General features: G+C 45.0%; 1 protein-coding gene across 2 annotated transcripts in view; it reads right to left on the reverse strand.

The window, feature by feature from the left end:
• LOC147424047 (Hus1-like protein) overlaps positions 1-22,638 on the reverse strand; it is a 47,830-nt gene extending 25,192 nt beyond the window's left edge. For both annotated transcript variants that reach the window (XR_015186543.1, XM_086501105.1), the window contains exons 1-3: positions 22,498-22,638; positions 22,293-22,417; positions 5,986-6,180 (exon numbers count right to left, since the gene is read on the reverse strand). Coding sequence is in view for 1 of the 2 variants with exons in the window: in XM_086501105.1 (XP_086357231.1) it covers positions 5,986-6,180; positions 22,293-22,417; positions 22,498-22,549 (372 nt within the window). In the remaining variant the exon portion in view is untranslated. The remainder of the gene's footprint in view (positions 1-5,985; positions 6,181-22,292; positions 22,418-22,497) is intronic.
• Positions 22,639-25,925: the final 3,287 nt, after the last annotated feature.

The raw sequence follows: 25,925 nt of genomic DNA on the forward strand, positions 1-25,925 counted from the left end.
ACTATACTGGAAAGAGACTGAAAAAGTCAGGAGAGCATGGTCCACTGCTACTCCAACAGGCCTAGGGCCCACACTGAGATCTTGAATATGAGAGATGAAGCTCGGTGAAGTCATGACATAGTCCATTGTACTGGCCCCATGTCTGTGTGGAAAGCATGTGAATCCCCCAGACGAAGGAAAAATCTCTAGACCATTAAGTATGGCCAGACCATGCATAGTTGTCATCTCCATGAGATATCTCCCATACTCTGTGTGCTCTTTATCTTGTGAGTGTCTGTCAAGTCCCATCTCCGATATATCCATCTCTCTAAGCATCTCCTCCGAGGTATCATAAAATACCGTTTGGGAGTTGGCCGTCCTGGCATTAAAGTCTCCAAAGAGAATGATATCTCCATCTCTAGAGAACTCCCATATGTCATCATCAAGTATAGAGAAAGGGGATTGCCCTCTAGGTGAGGTATAGACTGATGTGCTAGGGGGAAAGTAACATATAGCAATGTATAAGAATCTGCCTGTCTCAGCTCTCAGTCTCACCCACATGTATCTCGCCTGGTCATCTCTCCGGACAATCTGTAATAGCGGCTGCAACTCTTCCTTGAATAAGACTGCTACCCCTCCTGAACCTCGACTTCCATGCTGGGATCTAGCGTCTGGCCGACAAGCTGTCTCCCATAAATAGCCAGTCACACTTGGCATCAACTGTCCAGATTTTTGATGTGTCTCTGAGTAAAAGACAATGTCTGTATCTCTGAAGCTATCTTCAAAGGCACCCACATCCGGCCTATATGATCCATTACAATTCCATGCCGCCATCCGGAGTGTGGTCCCATATGTCTCGCACCGTCATGCTGTGTGTTTTTCCAAAACCACTACTTTCCCTCCTCTATAAAAGGCAATTTTTCCCTTCTCCCTTGTTGCCTTGATCTCTGGCATCAACTCTTGCATATGTGCTATTTGTGCTAAAGTAAGGTCATCCCCCATAAATATTCCAGTTTTCTTAAGTGTTGGTCTCTTCTTCAGGAATTCCTTTCTTGTTTCCAAACTCGGGAAACGCAAAATAAGTGCTTTCTCTTTGACGTTTCCCTTCTCATCCACTCCCTTCTTTCCTACTCTCCAAGCACCTGTGTGCATAGGTTCCGGGATGCCCATGCGCTGCAAGAGAGAGAGAGAGAGAGAGAGCCTCTAGCCATTCCTAGCAATGATCAACAGGGCTATGACATTCTTCAACCTGCAAGCAAAAGCTAAAGCCGAGGCGGAAACTGCCCAACACACCCATCAAACCAATTTCAAACCTAAATCACCCATCAATCAAGAGGAAAAACAAAAAAAGAACAAGCAATAAACAAGCTAAACATGCAAACATGCACGTGCACACACCTTAACCACAAGCAATCATACAGAACACACTCACCCCAAGCACATGCAGATCCAAGCACAAGCATCACACACAAAAGAAATAAGGAACATACAAGCAAGCAAGCTAAACAAACGAAACCAGGAGAAACAAAGAAAATTACTTGCGTAAGAACAACAAACTAAATGTAAGGAAAGAAACCATCACAAGCAACGCGAGTGACATAAGAGGGGAACAGACATGTGGTGAAGGTGGCCAAGTAGAGCACATGCGGTTCTATAAACCTTAAGTGGCCACCGTAGTCCAAAGTATGGTGGTTGCTTAAGGTGGGGAGCCGTTCGTCACAGTGGAAAATCAATCCGCTGCGTCCAGCGCCCACCACCCCCCCCCCTCTCTCTCTCTCTCTCTCTCTCTCTCTCTCTCTCTCTCTCTCTCTCTCTCTCTCTCTCTCTCTCTCTAGCTAGACAAGAGATCTCTACGAGGTAGCCGGGGTTCAGGAGTAGCAGTCTTATTTAAAGAGGAGCTGAAACCACTACTACAGATTCTCTCTCTCTCTCTCTCTCTCTCTCTCTCTCTCTCTCTCTCTCTCTCTCTCTCTCTCTCTCTCTCTCTCTCTCTCTCTCTCTCTCTCTCTCTAGCTAGACAAGAGATCTCTACGAGGTAGCCGGGGTTCAGGAGTAGCAGTCTTATTTAAAGAGGAGCTGAAACCACTACTACAGATTATCAGGAAAGATGAACAAGCAAGGTATATGTGGGTGAGAATGAAAGCCGAGACAGGTAGATTTCTATATATCGCTATATTCTACTTTCCTCCAAGTACATCAGTCTACTCCTCACCTAAAGGACAGTCCCCTTTCTCCACATTGAATAATGACATATGGGAGTTCTCTAGAGAAGGAGACATTGTCCTCTTAGGAGACTTCAATGCCAGAACGGCCAACTCTCAAGCAGTATTCTATGATACTTCTGAGGAAATGCTCAGAGAAGTGGATTTATCACGGGAGGGGCTTACTAGAAACTCACAGGATAAAGAACACACTGAATACGGGAGACATCTCATGGAGATGGAAACTACACATGGTTTGGCCATACTTAATGGTCTAGAGAATTTCCCTTTATCTGGGGGATTCACATGCTTCCCGCACAGGCATGGGGCCAGCACAATGGATGATGTCATGACTTCACCAAGCTATATTTCTAGTATCGAGGACTTTAAGGTGGGACCCAAACCTGTTGGGATTGCAGTGGATCATGCTCTCTTGACCTTATCAATCTCCTTCCAATACAATGCCTCTCAAGTACCAAGGACGAAGACGCACACAAGATATACTTTCACACCAGAGACTGATTCAGTCTATGTGGAACAGATCTATAATAGGATGTGGGCAGCCGAGCCAGTATATACTGTAGAGGAGATCACTTCTCAGCTAACAGAGATACTACATGGAGCAGCACAAGAGGCATACCCACATACTCAGCCTGATCAGAAGAGAGGATCTGGGAACATGCCTCAGAACAATTGGTACGACGAGGAATGTAGAGAGACGAGAACCCAGGTCCAGAAAGAGCTTACACTTGGGATCATCACATATAAGCAGTCTCGGATTGCTCTTCGGCGTATAGTACGTCGCAAGAAAAGGGCATTTTTAGCCAAACTGGAGAAGGATTTATATCAGCTCTTCTTGAGTCAGGACTCACATGAGGCCTGGCGTTTATTTCACGAGCACTCATCGCCTTCGACAATTACTTCTCCTGAGATTTGGGGTCAATATGTAACATCATTATATATGGTATCTGGACAGCCTCCACTACCAGATCCGCTAGAGCCATGCCCTGCTACTAGTACTTTCTTTACTACGGAAATGGTGGAAAAAGCCATTGATAAGATGAAGACAAGAAGAGCATATGATCATGAGGGTCTAGTAGCAGAACATTTGATCCATGCAAGGGATCTACTTTCAGAAGTCCTTGCTCGTCTGTTTAATCGGGTCATGTGTGAAGGATTACCTGAATCTTGGAAATTATCTACTATCGTACCTATTTTCAAGTCAGGGGATCCTATGATACCCGGGAACTACCGTACCATTATGGTGGGTCACACATTGACCCGACTGAACGCATCCATTCTGGAACAAAAACTGAGTAGATGGGCAGAGAATGAGGGCATAAGGGCAACAGGACAAGCTAGATTCAGGAGGGGTTATTCCACTCTAGATCATATTCTTACGCTCAGAGCCATTATTGAAGAAGGAAGAGCAAGCAGGAGAAGAATGTATTGTTGCTTTGTGGATTTTCGGAAAGCGTTTGATACAGTACCAAGGGCCAGATTGATGCGCAGAATGCAAGAGTTAGGGGTCCCCAAAGAGATTATCTGGGGGATCATGGCCTTATATGGGTCAGTAACTGGTTACGTACGTACTCCAGAAGGGGATTCCGACATTGTTCATTCCACCGTTGGAGTAAAGCAGGGATGCCCAGTGTCCCCTACTTTATTTGGTATGTATATAGATGAGGTATCAGATTACATTGATAGAGAGGGTGACAGAGGTGCTCAACTTGCAGGGTCATGGATCCCTTTGTTGTTGTATGCAGATGATATTGTATTGATAGCAGAATCACCAGAGGGAATGCAGAGGCAGTTAGATGCATTACATAAATTCGCGGAGGACAGCGAACTGTCGGTGAATTTGGGTAAAACCAAAGTTATGGTGTTTAACACCACACCGCAGTGGGTTAGGAGATCGGCACCTACATTTGCATATGGTCAGGATACAGTAGAGTACACACATGCATACACATACCTTGGTGTGGTATTTGCAGGACCGAAGTTTACTCTTAAGAAAGCAGCGGAGGCTAGATTGTCCAGAGCCTCTGCGGCCTTGGGAGGGTTGGAGAGGATGTGTTCACAAGTGCAATTTCAGGAACCACGAACAAAACTTTGGCTCTTTGATACTGTGGTGGCTTCGGCTATGCTTTATGGGATCCAGATTTGGGGACCATCTGTGGATCAGGATAATTGGAAGCCAATGGAGAGACCTTTGGTATCTATGATTTCCCGAATGATTAGAGCCAAAGCCTCCGTACCACACGCGATTATCCGAGCGGAACTAGCTACCCCTCCGATAGAAATTGAAGCTCTTACCAGATCAGTGTCCTTTATACATGGTTTGTGGGATACAAATAATTGAAGCTATACTAGATTGGCCCTCGAATCCTCTCGACAGCTAGCAATGAAAGGGGATACATCATGCTGGTATGCGCAACTGTCTTCGTGGTTTCAGAGACACGCGTTCAGTATGGAAAGATTACCCCCCTACCAATACTCTCTTGAGGCTCCATCACTGGCAATTACACGAACGGAGATTAATAAAATCATCCGTCAGGATCTTATACAGTTGGATACTAAGAGGACATGGGTAGACCCTACACAAGAATTGGGCACGAAGATGGCCGACCACAAAGAAAACTTCCTACAGCTATCTGAAGATGGATTTGTGATTCGCCCGAGCTACATGGATACCCACCTGTCTCATGGTTTGAGATGTGCTATTGGTCAGATTCGTACATCCTCACACCAGCTGGAAATTGAATTTGGCAGATTTAGGGGAATCCCACCTGAGAGCAGAATTTACAAGTTATGCGCAATGGAGCTGGAGACAGAATTACACTACATATGCCATTGCACCGTATACTATGAGATACGTGGGCGTTTCCATTGCCTATTTAAAGAAGGCTTTGGACCTCTAGATAGAGTCATGCAATACCAAGATCAAAGATGCTTAGGCTTGTACCTACTGGAAATACATCGGCACAGGGATAATCTAATGAGAAGACAAAGAGCACTACAGCCTCAGAGGCAGATCACAGATTTCTTCGGATTGAGAGAAGCAGGAGGGGAAGGAGAAGCAAGAGACCAGCAGCCAGCACAAAGGAGTACCCACATCCATACCAAAGGCACCCTCATTGACAGGGCGATTGAGCTTAGGAAATCGAGACGACCACGACCGAGATGCAGAAGCACAATTCACCGGAGGAGACTACAACAAAGGATTAGAAGCATTCTAGCCAGACACCCAGAATGCTCCTAAGAAGTTTATTTAATACTTTGCATTTAGTTTTTCACATTTATTTTCACACTTTCACACTTTTCACACTTAGTACTTTAGTACTAAGGTACCTAGACTTTGTAACAGATTCACCACTTTTGTATCAGTTTGGTCTCATAGGTCATTCTGGCCTTTTTGAAGACGTTAATATAACATTTCATTTCTCTCTCTCTCTCTCTCTCTCTCTCTCTCTCTCTCTCTCTCTCTCTCTCTCTCTCTCTCTCTCTCTCTCTCTCTCTCTCTCTCTCTCTCTCAAAATACACACACACACATGTACACATGATTCTTGTGTTCTCTATCGCTTTTCTTGTCTTACAATCATGCCTAATCTATGGACATGTTCCAACCGATTTTAGAGACTTCATGAGTGACCAGCAAACACAAGCACAAGCTGCTTTCATCATAAAGTTTATAGTTCACAAAGCAGCATGGCTTCCCTCTTAATCCTGATATTGCAACATTCTTGAACATGAGAAGATACTCCAATCAATATACTATCATAACGTATGAAATCATTTTACAAACCATGCTCTCAAAGCTGAGGTATGGCATTGCTCTTTCCACAGCCACAGCTCTCTTCTTTACAAGTTTTACTTGCAGTTTGTCTCCATCCATACTGATACTACTTCTTAGTGCTCTTGCCAGCAAAGCTAGATCTATTGTGAAGGCAATCCTGTCCTCATTTTGACTCGAAATACGGTAATCCTCAAAGAGCACCTCCTGCAAAATCAGAAAAAGCATGAAAGAAGAACCTAGCAAACAACTGCGTTCTTGCTAACAGAAATAAAAGTTGATGCTGATACAGTTGAAAAGTGAATCTAGTTAATACACCAAATCCTGCAATATAAATATTTAGATGCAGTATGCCTGCCATTCAAAAGCAAACAAACCAGTTTGAGAATTCATTCTAGAAAAATTAAAATGCATCTAGTAAAAATTTTATCCTACAATTAGCTACTTGAAACTTTGTCCAGTTGGTTCACAGAAGTAAGTAAGAAGGGCTCCAAAAGCTTGAGACGTGAAGAAAGTTGGGACAGAACTTGACAGCCATAGTGGTTGTGAGCCTAATGGCACTGTCTCATTAATTGTATAGGGGTTATACCCGCTTCAGCTCAGTTAAGGGCTTGGATAGTGGCTAATGGTAATAGGTATGACCACCCACTGAGTCGAGTGGTTCAGTTCTTAGGGCCTACATATGAGCAGTTCATTCACTCAGGGGCAGGGTAGTTTTCGTACGACGTACGGAACGTCTCGTTCCGTACTGCGGGTCACGTACCGTCCCGTACGTTTTGTACGGTTTTTTTTTTTTGTTTTTTTTTTTATTTTTTTTTTTTTTTTGGTGTGCAAAATTCACAATTGTGAATGGATTACATTGAACAGCCCAGCTCTCTCTCTCTCATGCTCTAGCCTCTTCCTATTTAAGCAATGCCTCTCCATCTTGTTCTCCAACACTTCCAAGCTCTCAATGCTCATTGCTCTCAATGCTCTCAATGCTCAATGCTCCCATGTTCTAGCTCTCAAGTGACAAGCTCTAGAGACTAGAGTCTTGCCTCTCCATCTTCTCTCCATTGGGTCTCTCCCTCTCAAGCTCCCATTGAAGATCTCATAATGTCAAGTTTCTTTTAAGTGTAAAGTTTAAACCCAAGGGCCTGAGCCTTAGACGTAAGAATTCTTTGTTTTTTTATTTTGAACGTACGTAACGTCATCGTACATCTTAATATTTTTTAGTTCGTTTAGTACCGCACATCATCGTACGTGTACAAAACGTACGGGACCGTACGAGACCACTATGCTCAAGGGCTGACATTGAGTTCCTTGGCTAGGACCAAGGACATGCCTATCTTTCACTCTCTGGGCGTCCCAAAGTGTGTTCCAAACTTGTTCTCTTTTTGCTTTTGTAAAATATATTTCATCATACACTGCTGAACATACGAAAACAAGCTTCAGGCTGTTGCGTAAAATAGCCCCAATCTTAACGATGCTAAGATTTGCTCAACTTAGGTAGAAAGAGCATGTCTTTAAATTGTTGCGAGTGCTATGAAGTTCTGCGCATATCTTTTCATTCAACACACTATCAAAATGTGCCAAAATATTCTATTTTTTCATTCAACACACTATCAATATGTGTCAAAAGATTCTTTAAGATGGTTGATCCTCTGGTATATGTTATAAGATGGATTGTTGAGCTACAAGACTCTGACTATGAGTTGAAATCCAAACCTCTTGCTTTGCGAAAGCTAATGTATTACCTCTTGACCAGATGGACACCCAATGCTTCTATTGTAGATCTGAACTTTCACCAGAGTGGTGCCACCACAGTGCTCATTATTTATCCACTCTTAAGTTTCCTGCTCATATGAAGAGGGTGAAGATGAAGTGTTTTGTGACTCATGCACAAAATTTTCTCTACATTGCTAAGAGTACTAAAAAGTTCCATGCATATCTTTTCATTCAGTACACTACCAGTTATGCGCCAAAAAATTCCTTGAGAGAGTTGAGCATGTCATGTAGTCATAGTTTTTCCATACAACAACCACACGTCGGACACACATGGGTACGGAAGTACGGAATAAGTACGAATTAGACTACCCGCAAAATTCCACATGTCAGATAGCCTACTACATAGGATGGTTAAAAGCCTACAAACTACACCACCACGTTTAAAACTGTATATACAAACACACAACCACAGAAACTTCAGAAAGTAGAATTTAGAGACTAGATTGTGGGCGCGGGAGAAGCCTGAATGTGAGCAAGAGAGGGTGAGAGGATGGGCTGGCCACTGATTCGTAGCTCGCAGCTTGCTGATGTGCCCAAATCTTACGCTCCCTGCAATGCCTGCATAACAGAGTCGGTAGCCCAACTCGAGTGGCCAAAAAATTGCAGGCGAAAAAATTTTGCCCCAAAATTTTTTGTCGGGTACGGAATCACTTTCCGTACGCTTCCGTACTTGGACGAGTACAGAAGTACGGCTGGGCAACCACACGGGTACGAAAAAAACTATGCATGTAATCTCTACCAATGAGTTCAAATATAAACCTCTTGCTTTGAAAAAGCTAATTAATTACCTAGCCTACCTTCCTCTTGAACAAATGGATCAGCCCAATGCTTTTGTAACGGGAGGGCACCACGTGCCAACGAAAAAGAACAGACTAGACAGACTTTAGCCGCTTCAAAACAATTGAACTGAAAGAGAAATACGGCACACGAGATACAGAATGGCGGAGTTCCACCCCAAGAGAGCATTGGCCCCAAACGATGGCGCCCCTTTCGGTATTTCTTTATATTGCTTCAACACAGTACAACGGCTGCGGATATGCTCTGCATCTACCCGCGGTAGAATGCTAGAGAGAGAGCCCACAGTTGATATTTAAAGGCCCTTGGCCTACTAAAAGTAGTATACATGAAAAGCTTCAAACCGAAAAGCATCTGGTCCAAAAGTTGCCGCCCAAAAGCTGTCAATGCAAAATACAAAAATCCATACAACTGCCACATCAACCTGTCAACGCATTATGCAAGCGTCCATATAGTCTACCACGTTAGCATGCCAACGCAATTTGCAGATGGTCCGTACAACTTCCACGTCATCAGTTCTTATGCAAGACATTTCGTGTATGTGTGTGTGTGTGTCCTTTATTTTTAGGCCCCATCAGATGAGGTCTATCACAAAGTGATGACGTGGCTACCCGAAACCCTAATTCTACCAAAAACCCTAATTCTGCAAGAAATCCTAACCCTAAAAAGACTCCGCTGACGTGGCAGCAACAGCGGCAACTTGCTTTTTGCGGCAATTTTTGGGCGATGCTTTTTATGCTACGCAATTGAAGAAAGAGAGAGAGAGCTTTTGTTTGCTTTATTCCCTCTCAAGAGAGAAAGAGAGAGAGATGGTGAAAAGCAGAAGGCTTTTGCTTTATTTTAAAAGCTTTTGATTTTCAGCTTTTGAAGCTTTTTGGGGCTCTGCTTTTCGCATCCCTTGTACTCTTTAAATAAGTGGGTAGGCCACTCACAACTAAAAGCATCTGGACGCAGAGTCTAAGTGTGAGCGCCTGCCCGCACTCTTGTACTTTGAACTCAGATTAATACAAAAAGAAATACCGAAAGGGGCGCCAGTCTTTGGGGCCAATATCTCTAGGCACAAAACTCTGCCGCGGGCCAGTGTTGAATCAATTGTGAACTGTGAATTGTATTTGAAGTGATTATTTGGTGCTGTCATGGTAGATTCTTGACTTGGAGTGTCCAAGTTTGTTACAATGGTATCAGGGCACGGCCGATTTCACTTCTACAGGAAATCCGATCCAAATTTTTTTTCCGCGGGACCTACGGCTTCACGCAAGGATCAGTCGACTCCCTCTGCACAACAAAGATTCTGGCAGAGAGTATGGCCGGCCTCGGCCGACTCAAGCGGAGCGACAAGAGATGGAGCGTCATCAATTGATCGGCGATGCAACAAAGATGATGCTCAATTTTACGAAGGACCCAAAATTTGCAAAATAATATGAGCAAGACTTCTTTTCAGGAAGTGCACGAGCAGTGGCAAAAAACCACAACACCACCCCCGAAACCCGCTCTCAAGAAACCTTCTGCTCACAAGAAATATTCAAAGAAGGAATTAGAAGAGGTGGTTGATGACGGATTGCTCAGCTTTTTGACGCACAGAACAAAGCTAAAAAGCACGGCAAAAAGCAGAAGAAAGGCAATGACTTCCCGGGTTATTTGGGTCATCACTCGACATTTGATAAGGCAAAGAAACAGAAGAAGCGTGTTCAATTTGAAGAAGTACCGAGTTCTTTTTCTTCTTCTTCTTCTGACAGTTCTTCTAGCTCATCTGATTCGAGCGAAGAAGACCGCAAAGGCAAAAAGCGAAGCAAGAAACAACGCTTCGCGAAGGGCAAGAAAAAGGCAAAGAAGTCTAAATCTCGCCCAGTGAGAGACAGTTCTACAGAGGACTCGTCTACAGACAGTTCAGACTCTGACGACGGCAGCTTTTATGCAAAGAAGAAGAATTTTTACAAAGCCAACCAGTATGACTTTCTGGAAGACAAAAGCAAGAAAGTCCGAGAATTTAAGGAAGGTGGACAGTCAATTAACTTTGATACGTTTTCAAGATATAGAGATGCTTCGATGGCTTTGTCTTTTGTACAGCAGTTTGACATCGCTTTCGCGAGAGGACGCTACTCCGAGCACTCTAAGATTCGGAGAGTTGCCTCTTACTTTAAAGGGAATGCTCGAACTTGGTGGTCCACGCTTCTTTTAAACAAGGTTGCGCCAGTTAAATGGCTGAAATTCAAGAGGCTTTTTATTTCTTCTTGGCCGACTCGAGAGTATGAACGTGATATACGAACTGCTTGGAACCATCTTCGGATGACCAAGAAAGATACAGTGGACGCTTATTGCGAGAGATTCTGGAGCTCTTTTCTACCCACCTCTTCATTCAAGAAGATCTCGTTCAGAGAACAGATTGAGCGGTTTACCTACAGAGATCCGAGATCACTGCTTGGAACAGAAGACAGCTTCTATTCAGGAGTTGATGAGTCATGCGAAACGGGGTTTTGCCATTCACTCTGGCAGTCTCACCTACCCCACTGATGAGGTCATGACACAAAGAGCCGAACAAACTTCGATGAATGAAAGTAGAAAGAGAAAGAGCAACTCAGAAAAGAAAGATGCACGACCCAAGCTTACTCCTAAGGAGCGGGCTCGCTTCGTCAGGGAGGGGAAGTGCTTTGGATGCGGGGAACATGGACATATCTCCGCGAAGTGCCCTAGCAAGGCACCGAATGAACAGGATGAAGAAAGGCCAAAAAGTTCTAAAGCAGCTGAGAGACGTGGCAGAAAGGCAGATAAAAAGCAGAACTGGTACCACATTGCGTGGGGCCTGAACCAAATCAAATGAATGAAAGTACAAACTTTGCTGCTTCTGGGGCAAAGTGAAAGATCAAGAAGCTCTTTTGAAGGAGCCAAGGCCAACTTCTTTTGACTTGGAATTGGCGGCTCGATTAGGAATTACGCCCGATAGGCTAAGGCCACAAGCGGAGGTAGTTCGAGTGGCACCCGGACGGGATGTTGCCATTACACCGAGCATTGGCAAACTTCGTTTGCAATGACAGGGGTGTTCTAGAGCACGCGGAGTGACGTTCTACTCGAAATCCCTTGGTACCACAAGAACAACGCCGTGGTTGACTACCGGGCCGAGAATGCGACTTTGACAAATGAAGGGCTCAGAGATTGTACTTGATGAATTTCAGTTTCTTTACTCACTTTTTTTTGAGAGAGAACTAAACGATGGATGAAGGTCGAATATGTTTAGACCTGAACAAAAGAACGCCAAAATTTTCTCCACACTCATGCCGATTGCTTTTCAGAGGGCCTGTCAGGCGAGTTATAGCCCGCTCGTCTTGAAGATCATACCATTGATCTGATACCTGGAAGCACACCACCGAACCGGCCACCTTACCATGTGAACCGAGCACAGAATGAAGAGATTATGAACTAAGTGAAAGACCTCTTGGAAAAGGGTCTTGTCCAATCTAGTACTTCACCGTATTGCTCTCCAGTGTTGTTGGTTTTGAAGAAAGACAGATCTTGGAGAATGTGCATCGATTATAGAGCTCTCAACAAAATCACCATCAAGAACAGATTTCCGATTCCTAGGATCGATGATATACTCGACAGATTACAGGGATCCTCGTACTTTAGCAGGATCGATTTGAAGACTGAATATCATCATATCAGAATCGCGCCGAGAGACGTCTACAAGACAGCTTTTTGGACGACTTTTGGATTATTTGAGTTTTTGGTGATGCCTTTTGGCTTAAGCAATGCTCCTGCGACATTTAATCGGATGATGGACAGGATTTTTCGAGAGTACAAGCTATTCGTTGGCACTTTCTTTGACGATATCATTGTTTTCTCCAAGAATGAGGCAGAACATAGAGATCATTTGCTTCAGGTCTTTCAGGCATTACGAGATCACAAGTTAGTGATTAATGCAAAAAAAAGTGAATTTTTCCTACCAGAGATACACTTTTTGGGACACATTGTCTCAGCAACGGGAGTGCAAATGCATCCCACCAAGATAGAGACTATTCGTGATTGGCCCGATTTGAAGAATGTCCATGAAGTTAGAAGCTTCTTGGGACTGTGTTCGTACTATAGGCGGTTCATTCGAAAGTTTTCAAAGGTTGCTTCCCCTTTGCATATCTTGACACAGAAAGGAGTCCCTTTCTCGTGGGGACCCATAGAAGTGACTGCCTTTCAGGAATTGAAAAAGAATTTCACTACAGGACCAATTTTTGACTTTTCCTGATTTGTAGAAGTCGTTTGAAGTATATTGTGATACTTGTGGTCGTAGTCTAGATGCGGTCTTAATGCAAGAAGGCCAATGTCATTGCCTATGAGAGCCGATTGTTTTCAAGGCCGGAATTGACAGTACAAATATGTGAGAAGGAGCTTGTGGCGGCTATCCATGCTCTTATTCAGTGGCAACATTACCTACTCGGAGTCGATTTTACGATTTTTACAGATGATGGGAGTTTACGCTACTTCTTGTCACGGAAGCAGTTATCGGAAAAAGCAAATGCGGTGGGCAAACATTTTGTCACGGTTTACTTCCGGATTGTCCATGTGCATGGACAGAAGAAATTGGTGGCAAATACTTTGTCCCGAAAGCCGTTGGTTCTGGCTATTTCCGCGATACATCATAGAAACTTCGAGGTATTGGTTGGTCAATACGCCGTAGATACAGATTTTGCAGATGTATTCCGTTGAATACAAAAAGGGGAGATGGTAGTGGACTATTTCATTCGGGAATCGGGATAGCTACTTGATGAAGAAAACCATGTTGTGTGTTGCATAGCCGTTGAGGGAAAAGGTTATGACTAAATGCCACTGTCCGCCTTTTACGGGTCACCGCGGCATTGCTACTACCTTGAAAGGGGTAGAGAGATACTTCTCTTGGCCGAGACTTGCCGATAAATCATGGTCTAAGATCCGAGAATGTTGAATGTCATGTGATGTCTAGTGATGTCTAGTGATGTCTAGTGATGTCCTGTGATGTCGTGTGATGTGACTGTTGATTGGTACATGTGCTAGATGTGTGTTCCTAGTACGTAAGTACTAACAGTCAGTGTCTGCTAAGACAGTTTATGGCCTCTGTCTGTTTTGCAGGGCTTTCAAGAGGGGGTTATGTCACAAAGTGATGACGTGGCTGCCCGAAACCCTAATTCTGCCAGAAATCCTAACCCTAAAAAGACTACAGAAAATGCTGACGTGGCAGCAGCAGCGGCAACTTGCTTTTTGCGGCAATTTTTGGCAGTTTTTGGGCGATGCTTTTTATGCTACGCAATTGAAGAAAGAGAGAGAGAGAGAGAGAGAGAGAGAGAGAGAGAGAGAGAGAGAGAGAGAGAGAGAGAGAGAGAGAGAGAGAGCTTTTGTTTGCTTTATTCCCTCTCAAGAGAGAAAGAGAGAGAGATGGTGAAAAGCAGAAGGCTTTTGCTTTATTTTAAAAGCTTTTGATTTTCAGCTTTTCGGGGCTCTGCTTTTGGCATCCCTTGTACTCTTTAAATAAGTGGGTAGGCCACTCACAACTAAAAGCATCTGGACGCAGAGTCTGAGTGTGAGCGCCTGTCCGCACTCTTGTACTTTGAACTCGGATTAATACAAAAAGAAATACTGAAAGGGGCGCCAGTCTTTGGGGCCAATATCTCTAGGCACGGAACTCCGCCAGGTCAATGTTGAATCAATTGTGAACTGTGAATTGTATTTGAAGTGGTTATTTGGTGCTGTCGTGGTAGATTCTTGACTTGGAGTGTCCAAGTTTGTTACAGGGTCCCATAAGTTAGCTAGGGTTTAGGGTTTTAATCCTTGCCCTTCTTTAATAATTGGGCCACTTGGCGAGGATCTATAAGTTAGTAAAGACTTCTTCTGCTTGTGCTCGGGTTTAGGCCCCTCGGCCGGGATCTACAGGTTGGCTAGAGTTAGGCTCAAGGAGCCTAACCCGTTAGGTCTTCAATGGCTTGACACGTCAGCAGTTTGTGACGTCCCCTCTTCTTGAAAGAAGAGTAATCGTCCGCAATTACATTATATCTGCAAAACAACTCAAGTTAGCTCAAAAATATCGGAGGGCCATTCAGTTTTCTCATTCCATATCGAAGCTCTTGATATTCCGGCGTAGCAAAATTAGCCATCACACCCAGACCGCGCTTATCTGTGACCGTTGTCTCGATACACTAAACTTATATATCCAAGCAATCTCACCCAATTAGGAATATTTAGTGGTTGGCACATCACAATGCAACATAGATGCTTACATATGCATGTTACAAGACACAAAAACATATAGTTGCCGATGAACGCTCCCCCCACAAATAACCATCCCGATCCGCGCCATGAGCTATTCAACGACTCCCTCATCACTACTCCCACAAATAACCTGAAAGGTCCGGGCCATGACATATAGAGGCCTTTTACAACCAAACGCTCCGCAGACCGTAGCCTATGTCGCTTGGAGGTGCTAAGATAATCGTTGCTCAAACTATTTAATACTTGGTCTGGGCCATGAGTAATAATATCACTTTACAAACATTCAATACTCCCCCCGTAAATAACCATAAGGGTTCAGGCCATGAGTATGTGCAAGCATTCTCAAGCATCAATTTTCTCTTCGGTACTCCTCCCAAGAGTAAATCACAAATCATTAAAACCAGCATAAACCAGAATCAAACAATTCCCAAATCAGCACCGAGACAGGTTCAAAAAGCATAACATCCATTTCAAACAAATTCCAAACAGTATTCTCAAACAAAGTTTGAAAAGTATCTAAATCAAAATAAAACAGCATTCTTGGTGTATCTTGGTCAGTCGAGCTCGAAAAGACGACTTGCTTTCCATCCTAAGACCTGCACCAAGTTAGAGTTAGATTCTTTCCATAAGGTTATAGCCAACCGCAGCATGGTCCACAAGCTCTTGAATGGTCGATGGACAGATAGTGTTCCGGTATCGGTGATGGCAGTCCAATGGCATAGCAATCGCACTGAGCCTCCAAGGTTATCAGCTCAAGGAGAGACACCTGATGATAGATGTCAATCAACCCTAATGGCACCGATACAAGGTCACTTAGTCTTGCAGAACGCCGCCCCTTCTTCCCTCAATTCAATTGTACGATAACGTTAGCCCATAGTTACCGGGGAACGCCTATATGGGGCCTTGGAACGCCGGAACGGCGTTCCGGCCGGTCAAAAATTCAGGGAACGCGTCGGAACGGACTGCCGTTCCGACAGGCAGGCCATCACCGGAACGGACCGGCTGGAACGGGGCGGAACGGCCCGGAACGGGGCGGAACGGCCGGAACGGCAGCAACGGGCAGAAACGGGCAGTTTTTCATCTTTTAAAAATATAGCTGTTTGGGAGATTTGGGCAGCCAACGGCCATTTAAATTTTACAGCCCTATATAAATCCCCCCTTCCCCCATTCTTCACCAAAGCATCAAGGAAGTTTGAAGGGGGCCATCTCTCCCTTGCTCTCAACTCTCGAGTCTCGACTCTCAAGCTATAGGGGCCTAGCCTCTAGCTCTCAAGCCATAACCTCTCTCTCTTGGGCTAACCCTCAAGGCTCAAGGGTCAAACTCTCTCTCTCGGTCTCAACTTCCAAGAGGTGAACCGTGAAGCCTCTCTCTCGAGTCTCAAGCTCTCTATCTCAACTTCTCATTGCACAAGCCTCAAGCAAGAACGGAATCAAGCCTCTCTCTCTCTCAAGCCCTCTCTCAAGCTATCTCTCTCTCTCAAATCCTCAAAGATCAAGCTCTCTCTCTTTCACGGATAATCCATGGCCTCTTCTTCTCGTTCAACCCCCTCCGTTCATGCGGGCAACACTCAAAAGGCGAAGGAATGGTCGTGGTGGGATGAAGTGACCTCGGAGGGCACCTTGTCGGCGGCGGGAGGTTCTCGTGCATGGGGATGCAAGCTATGCTCTTACACGCGGAAAGGGGGGCATGACAAAGTGAGGGCACACTTTCTTCGAGTGCCGGGACATGAGGTGAAATTTTGTGCCAACGTAACCATCGAGAAGAGGAAGGAGCTCGAGGAAAAGGATCGGCAATTCAACCATAAAGCCAAGCCGGCACGCAAAGGTATTGATCCAAAGACCCTCATTTTCCCTTCTTCCTCTCTACCCGGTGTAGGTGTTGGTGCATCTTCAAAAGGTCCAATTCGTCGCCAAAAGACCCTTACCACCTCTTGGGACCCAAAGAAGAAAGAAGAGGTGGATGCGGCCGTGGCCCGATTCTTCTATCACGACCATATCCCATTTGTCGCAGCGAGGTATGTACATTGTTTTATGATTCATCAATCTTCTCTCTCATTTCTTCCGTTATCGTCGTTTCCACTTTTTTGATACTAACCTCTTCTATGTTTGATCGAAATAGGTCGGAGTATTGGAAAGTCATGGTGCAACAGATAGGAGAGTATGGCACCGGCTATGTGCCGCCATCTTCAGAGGCTCTCCGAACCACCTTGCTCGATCGAGAGAAGGCTATCGTGGAGCAAGCAACCCTCAACATTCAGCGTCTTTGGGCAAAACATGGCGTTTCCCTCATTGCTGACGGGTGGAGCGATACAAGGAAGAGATCTATCCATGGTCTCGTCGCATACTCCAGTGGAGAGATGTACTTTGTGCACTCTCATGATGCCACTGAGAGTGGCAAGTCCGTCGATGTCCTCTCTGCAGAGTGGACAACGGCCATAGAAACCATCGGTGAGCAACACGTGGTGGCCTTTGTCACAGATGGGGAGGCATCAAACAGGGCAGCAGCAGCTATCATAGAGGGCCACTATCCGCATGTGACAGTGTGCTTTTGCATGGCACACTGCTTGAACAACCTTCTGAAAGACATCGGCAAGCTAGACTGGATTGCTCCAGTCATTGCTGATGCAGTGAAGATGGTTACTTTCATCAACAATCACAACTTGGTTCGGAGTGAGTACCTCAAGAGGTCGGGCGGCAAAGTGCTTCTAAAGTATTCAGATACCCGCTTCGCATTCAACTTTCTTCTTGTACGCAGGCTGTCTGAATGTCAAAATGCGGTCCGACAGGTCTTCATCAGTGATGAGTTCACCACCTCCCCCTATGCAAAGACAGTTGCAGGGATTTTGTGCAAGGATAAGGCAGAGGATCTTGAGTTCTGGAAGGAGCTCAAGAGTCTAGATGCACAGGTAAAACCGGTGGTTCATTTGCTTCGAGTTCTGGATGGCATGAATCCTTGCATTGGCAAGATTTATGAGGCAATGGACCGCATGATTGAGCAGCTTGCACAGCTTGAGCCGAACGCAGAGCGATATGAGGAGATCCATGCGCTTTGCAGCTCGAGGTGGAATTCATATGCCTCTCCTTTACACGGGGCAGCGTACATGGTGGATCCAGAGTTCCAAGGTGCAGGGCAAGAGACAGATAGGGAAGTCATGAACCAATTTACAGAGATCTTAAACAAGATGGTTCTAGATAGAGATGGGCGACGCATTGTCAAAGATCAGCTGAGACAGTACAGAGAGATGCGAGGGTCATTTGGCAGTCCAGATGCTCAGATTGATCGCAGGAAAATAGGTTCAGTGCTTTGGTGGGAGGACTATGGCTATGATGGCCCTGAGCTTCAGAGATTGGCGATCCGTATTCTCAGCCAGTCAGTTAGTACCTCATGCTTGGAGCAATTGTGGAGTACCTTTAGCCACATTGCTTCCAAGAAGAGGAATCGGCTTGGAGTGGAGAAGGCTAATGATCTTGTCTTCGTCAGCGCAAATTTGAAAATGCTTTGCAAGACTACAGACAAACAGACAGATCCTTTTACGTAGTGGGAGATGGAGCAAGAGGCTTCTCAGGCGGGTGGAGATGCACATCCACCAACACCAGGTACTTCATCTGTGGCTGAGATCGAGCCGGACCTAGACCTCGATGATGAGGAATGGGAGGATGTGCATGATTTACAGCCGGCTACTACGGATTGGGAGGCCTCTCAGGCTAGTGGCTCTTGAGTCTTGAGTCTTTGCCATTTATCCACCTTTTTGTATGGCTGCTTGAGCCTTGCCCTCTTTGCCATTTGTAGCTACTAGCATCTTTATGGTATTTGTCACCTTCAGTCTTTTGGTATTGTGGTCACTGAAGTCTGGTTTGAACTTTGCCTCCCTTTGGTTTTTTTGTAGCACCTTGGCCGCTGGCGGCCCTTGAGGCTTGTTACTATGTTAGCCATAATTAATTCCAAAGTGTTATCTCTGACTACTACTCTTGCAATTATTTGAGAGCATTGTGTATGTACTATGGGCATTGTGTTTGCTCATTGTTGTTCATCTGGCTATGTTGTTCATCTGGCTATGTACTCTGGGCGCCTCACATCCCAATCAAGTCATAATAAAGTTAAATGGTCTTCGAATCGTGTTTTTTGTGGGTATTAGAGTCAAAGGACTCTAATACTACTTGTATTCAAACACATAACGCTAAAAAAAAAAATATTTGGGTGTTTTCTTAGCCTGCCGTTCCGCGCCGTTCCCGTTCCGGGACCATTCCCGTTCCCCCGTTCCGCAGGGAGGCCCGTCGCCGTTCCCGTTCCGCGTTCCGGGTAACTCTGCGTTAGCCGAATTGCTCAGAATACAACCAAACATGTGGGCTATTGTGGGAACCCCTCGTCGTCATCGACGCAATACCCCAGCATCTAGCACCCCTTGCGTTTTGGCTTGGCTCCTGCCTAGCTTAGAGTAGGGATCATCAGGACCTCTGTGTCCTTAGCACCCAAGTACCTTCAATACCAAGAAGTACCAAGTACCAAGTACCCCCAATTTCCCTCAGCATCCACTGCAATACCCCTCAGTATCTACCACAATACCCTCAGCAGTACCAAGCATCTACATCAAGTACCCAATAGCATCTCAGCATATAGTAATTGTATCAACATTTGTGCAAGTAATAAAGCAAGTACTTGCTCTTGCAACGGAGCAAGGGGGCCCTTGAGGGTGGTTGGGACCTGACATGCCGTGTCGTCTCTCTTTCTCTCTCTCTTGCATCTCTCTTTCATTCCATTCAGTTCAGTTCAGTTCTTTCAAGTGAAGTAAAGTAACCCTTGTGTTTGTATGGAGTGTCAAAGTCGACGATGCGGAAGCGTAGAGACCAAGGAGAGAGAGAGATAGAGAGAGAGAGAGCTCTCCTGAACCAATCAACCTTGGCAATGAATAATTGAATGTGTAAACAATGGAGACAAGGGGTTTCTTATATAGCAACCTCACTAAATTGCCCTACCCAGACTTTGACAAATAAGTAAAATAAATACCTAAAAGCCAAAAGAAATAATGAGATCACATTGGGCACTTCACTTGAGATGCCAAAACTAGTGTCCCTTTTGATAGCATGAAGAATCAGTACGCAGATTCCGAGTTTGGTAAGCAATGGTTGCAAAGCTCTTGCTTCCCAAGGGCCCAACGACTATCTCATTCGTGAAGATTTGTTGTATTTTTGTCACCGTCTATGTGCTGCCTTCTCTCAGGCCAACCATATTGCACGATGCTCATGACTCTCTCACGAGTGGGCACAGAGAAATGAACACCACTTTGGAAAAAATAGAAAGATTCTTTTATTGGCCTAAAAGGAGAAAAAATGTGTTCAATTATGTCACATAGTGCACCATTTGTCAAAAGATAAAAGCACCTAGGGATAGGCAACAAGGTCTCTTGATTCCGTCGCCTATTCTCAAAGGACCATTCTAGGATATCTCTATGGATTTTGTGACTAATCTCTCACCTAGTTTGCATGCAAGGAACACACAATGCTTAACAATCGTTGATCGTTTCAACAAATTTTGCATGTTAATTCCTAGTAAGGCCACAGTCACTACACAAGATGTAGCACGGTTGTTCATCAAGCATTGGTACCCCCTATGTGGTTTGCCAAAGTTAATCGTTTCAGATAGGGATGTTAAGTTCACGTCAAATTTTTGGCAAGCTCTCTTTGAAAATTTTGGCACAAAGTTAAATTTTTCTTCTGCTTTTCATCCACAGTCAGATGGTCAAACAAAAATCTACAATCAATTGGCTTTGATGTTCTAAAGTCTTATGTGCATGATCAACAGTCTCATTGGGAGCTCTATCTCCCATTAGTGCAAGCAATTTTGAACGACTTATTCCTCTGTCATTGGTAGAACTCCGTATGAGGCAGCATTTGGCCATCCGTTCCAGTCCCTTTTGACTTGTTCGGTCAATCAATTGCCTAATGCCAAAGCTAAAAGTCAATCATTGGATGAGATTACTGCGAATGTGAAGCTTCGGCTAAGCAAGGCTCGGGAGTCTTATTCAAGGCAGGCTAATAAGCATCGTCATCAGGATGTTACTAACAAAAAAGGGAATTGGGTCTATTTAAGAATCATGAAGCAACGTCTTAAGCAAGTCGTAAAGAAGTGTCATAAGTTGTCTTTGAGAATGTATGGTCCATTTCCTGTCATTAAAAAGATCAATGAGGTTTCTATGAAATTACAGTTGCCTAACTCATGGTCAATGCACAACGTTTTCCATGTTTCTTGGTTGAAAGTGTTTCACGGTACACCTCCAAAGGACATTTCTGAAGAAGAAGAACTAGAAATCATCGATGAAGCCGAAGTCATGGAAACGGAGCAAGTCTTGTTGCATCGGTTTTGCCATGGCTCAAAGAAACAAGTGTGACAGTACTTTTTGAAGTTCAAAGATCGAGGAACCCACGAAGCCGTGTGGGTGGACGAATACTTTTTCAAAGACTACCCAGAGTTGTTGACCAACTACCAGGAAGCCATGCAGCTCGGTACCAACACCTCAATTTTATAAGGAGGGAATATCACGTGCACATCTAACCCTATGTGCATGTGAACAAGCTATCCCAGTCTAGGGTTTAGGTTAGCCTAGGAAGTGTTATGGCACCCTTGTGAGCTTGTGCGCAGGCCGTGCATGTCCAGGCACTTAGAGTAGTTGCATACCCTCTGATTGCACAACCATTAGTACCCAGCATTTCCATTTCCCAAGTTAGTGAACCCAATTTTCCATGGCATTTTGGGGCAGTATAGTTTATGGCATTTTAGAAGTTTAATTTATCTTTTATGGCATTTTCCAAGGTCGTGGGGCTGTAGGGAGCATTGCTCGACCCAGCATGAGACACCTATATAAGGAGAAGAGGGGACTCCCATTTTCAGTAGAAGAGGCAAAAGAAGAAGTCACCAGACTTGCAGTGCTTCTCCTCAGCAGACCGGCAGGCAACCCAGCAGTACACCTGGCGTTTAAAGCCGTACAGAATAGCCATCACATAACATAGTAGTCTAAGGCTACATACTAACACTGACGGATGCAAACAAAATGGCACAGACATCGGACCTTGCCTTATACAATCAATTGGCAAGGAGGGTTATGCAAGGGTCCCAACTAGTCTTATTTTTCAATAATTACTACAAAGATGCACGGGAAACTCACCCTTATGATTATGACAATAACATATACAAAGATCAATCCACAGAAGGCCCAAATTCGCCATTAATCAATTCTACAGCGTTGTTAAGAGTCCTTGAAAAACACCTAATTACATGAATAAACCATAGAGTCTATGAGTTTCACCAAACCCTTGAATTGACAGAGTTTTCTGGGCACCTTTGTAAGCATAATTCACACACACTGGCTGCTGCTATGAGTGCATGACTATTTCCCATAAAGCTCTGTTTGGAGACAATTTGTAAAGAAGTTTTAACGAGCACAGAAAGTCAGTTTTGATGAACGTTTAAGCCCAGAAATTGGCAGAAGCTTGTAGCTAACCAACACAAACAGTAAAGAAGGGGAGAAAAGGATCACCTTTTTGAACTGAGCAACGGCCTGCACTCCATTGGAGTTGAGGACGTTATGCAAAAGAATGACATGTTCCGGGGTGAGGTACAAATGGCAGCTCTTTCCGATCTTCTCGAAAGCAGGAATGAAACCTGCAACAGAAATGACAAATCTCTAAACACAAAAGTGGCAGATCCTGCAAGTGTGCGTGCGTGCGTGTGCTCGCGCTTACGCCTTTCTAGCAGCGAGACGCCGTGGTCTGTGAGAAAGGCCTTGAACTTCATTTTTCGGCGCGAAGGTTTAAACGCATTAGCAAGTACGTAGAGGCCACGATCTTGGAAAAGTTGGTATTAATCGGAATCTACTAATATTCTCTCGGAGTTGCAAATGTAGCTTAGTACATGGCAGTTCCTCTTTCTCATGCAACACACACGTGGAGCAACGCTTGGATCTGTTGTTATTCTCTTGCAGTTGACAATTCCTCTTTCCTGTGTAGAACACACATGTGGAGCGACACTCTCTTTCCTCTCTCCATGCTGGCATGTATGTCGACCCTCGACCCTTGGTGACCCTCCTACTTCTCTGTTTCATGAAAACCAACAGCATTGTTGGGGACACGAGAGGGTAGGTGGCCTAGTCGCAAGCTATATAGGCAGGATGCAATAGTGTAGGTGTGGCTGCAAGAGGCATGGTCATGAGGCGGGAATTGGGGAAGCCATGGACATTGGATAGGGAGGAGGAACGGGCTATCTCTCTCTCTCTCTCTCTCTCTCTCTCTCTCTCTCTCTCTCTCTCTCTCTCTCTCTCTCTCTCTCTCTCTCTCTCTCTCTCTCTCGTTTGGCTTGCAAGGCGGTCGTGGCGATGGTGTTTGAGATCTGACGAAAGGAGTCATGATAGGAGTAAGGGAATCTTTGAAGAAATGTATTTTTTTACGAGCGAGTAGGACGTACACATTTTGTAAAAGAAAAGAGACAAGAATCTTTTAAGGTTCTCTCTCTCTCTATTTCAATGAAAAAAAAGAGAACTGCCAGTCCGCATGTTGAACTAGAATCTCTCTCTCTCTCTCTCTCTCTCTCTCTCTCTCTCTCTCTCTCTCTCTCTCTCTCTCTCTCTCTCTCTCTCTCTCTCTCTCTCTCTCTGTGTGTGTGTGTGTGTGTGTGTGTGTCCGGTGCGAGGTGCAGGATGCTGACATGCGTAAGAGAATTCATGATGAGATTGATTGTTAGGGGATGTTAGGATAGAATCTCTCTCTCTCTCTCTCTCTCTCTCTCTCTCTCTCTCTCTCTCTCTCTCTCTCTCTCTCTCTCTCTCTCTCTCTCTCTCTCTCTCTCTCTCTCTCTCTCTCTCAGGCCGGTGCGAGGTGCAGGATGCTGACATGCGTAAGAGAATTCATGATGAGATTGATTGTTAGGGGATGTTAGGATAGAATCTCTCTCTCTCGGAACGAGGTAACCGAACCCATTCCTACATCCTTGAGCCCATCCCGTTGAGTGCGATCCGCACCATTGCCTCCATTCGTCTTAGCTCCCATTCTCTACGCTGTGAGACAGGACGTTGGGGCACTGGCGAGGAGTGTCATCGACTTTGCACCTTATGCCCTCGTCAAGTGCGAGAGAGTGAGTACCACACACTACTTGAGTGCTCAGCTTTTGACCACATTAGGTCCTCTTTTCCCCATATATTCAGCCATGAGCTCTCCCTACATACCTTCCTCTCCCAACCACGATGTGGACTCTCTATTGCGACGCTCATTTCAGCCATTTTTGAGCATCGAGAGTCACTTATGAACTCCACTCACACCACGTGACATGTTCATTTGGTCCCATAGGTCATATTTGACCTCCCAGGACGATAATAGAACTATCTCTCTCTCTCTCTCTCTCTCTCTCTCTCTCTCTCTCTCTCTCTCTCTCTCTCTCTCCCTCCCCCCCCCCCCCCCCCCCCCCCCCCCCCCCCGAGATTAGGTTGGAAGCTGCATTATTGCATGGGAAATCTCTGTCACCCGAGGCTTCAACAAAGGTGAGGTGGGGAGGGAAGGAGTAGGCGAGGTAGGGAAGGCAAGCGCAGACGAGAGGAAGGAGTAAGGTGGGGGAAGGGGAAGCATAGGCCCTCCAGGGGAGCGAAACATCAAAAAGAGAATCTTTGAAGTATTGTATTTTAATAAAAGTAGAGCCAGTATGTGTGCAAGTTTTTGAAAAAATCGAAACACTTTTAATTAGATTGTTGAAAGATTCCCACTTGCGTAAGGTTTTTAAAAAGTCTCACTTGTGTATCCGTCGCCTAAGGTCCCCCCACGTGTCCCCTGTACCCCTCCTCGACGCTCTCTCCCCACTCCATCCTCCCTCCTTCCTTGCTACATATTCCTCATGCGTCTCTATGCCTCCCACTATCCATAAGAGCCCTTGACCAGTGAAATCCTCACAGATTCTCTCCCATGTCACCATGTCGACGTCCTACATAAGGCCACATGCCTTCAAGCTTAACACATAGGTGAAGGCATGTGGACACACAAAGGAAACCGTGCAGATGCAAGGGGCACAAAAAAGGGGCGAGAGAGAGAGACAGAGAGAGAGAGAGAGAGAGAGAGAGAGAGAGAGAGAGAGAGAGAGAGAATATTCACGGGGAGGGGGGGTATCATGGGTCTTATGTGGTATATGCAAATATATATGTCCATACGTTCATAAAAGATACTAAAAGAAGGGAATCTTGGTGGATTCTCCCTCTTTTTTTTCTTGAATGGGGCACAGACTCCCTCTCTTTCATTTTCTTAAACAGAATCTTTTGGAGATTCTTTTGGAAAGGAATCTTTTGGAGATTCTTCCTCTGCCTCATCTTCTACGGGTATCTCTCACACACTTATCAAAATGAAGCGATAGGTTCGAACGCGTGCGCATGAGGGGGATGACATTGGCTGCGATGTTGCAAACCATCGGGCCAGCAAGGTCCATCTGTCACGATTTTTGAACATAGCATATGAAAAAACAATACTCTAGACTCCTCTTCACATGCTCGTTGGCGTAGCAAGTTCTTCATCATCTACCTCCCACACGAGTGTATTGCTATCGACTACGAGCTTGCTCATCTACTCTTTGCCTCTCTCTACTTGCCTTTGCTAATTGATCAAATCGGCATCTTCAAAATATTCTGGCTAATCATCATTTCTAAAAATTATCAGGACATAATCCCTCTCTTCATGTTTGCAGTCTTGTGCATGGGAAAGCGCCTCTCTCTCTCTCTCTCTCTCTCTCTCTCTCTCTCTCTCTCTCTCTCTCTCTCTCTCTCTCTCACACACACACACACACACACACACACACACACATGCATGCACGCAAGCGCGCGTGCACGCACGCACACACACACACACACACACACACACAAGGGCATGGGAGTGCAAGGCATCAGGTGAGGCTGGGGACAGATGAGGAGGATGTGCGAGATATTGGGCGACGAGTAGTAGTAAGTTGCATATTCACTTGGACCAAAAAAACACAAACTCGGTGAATTATATAATTTTGAAAAATAAATGGTGCCTATGAATGCAATTGGTGGTGGTGTCTCCACCCAAAGACTCTAGGGTAAAACCCCCTTCTTAAGGACAGTAAAAGTGAAATCAATCGCACTCATCACTCGAAGATGCAAATGAGTTGTTTCAGAGCTCAA

The sequence above is a fragment of the Adiantum capillus-veneris genome, chromosome 26 (assembly GCF_014529385.1).
Source record: "Adiantum capillus-veneris isolate H3 chromosome 26, ASM1452938v2, whole genome shotgun sequence".
In the NCBI taxonomy this organism is placed as follows: Eukaryota; Viridiplantae; Streptophyta; class Polypodiopsida; order Polypodiales; family Pteridaceae; genus Adiantum; species Adiantum capillus-veneris.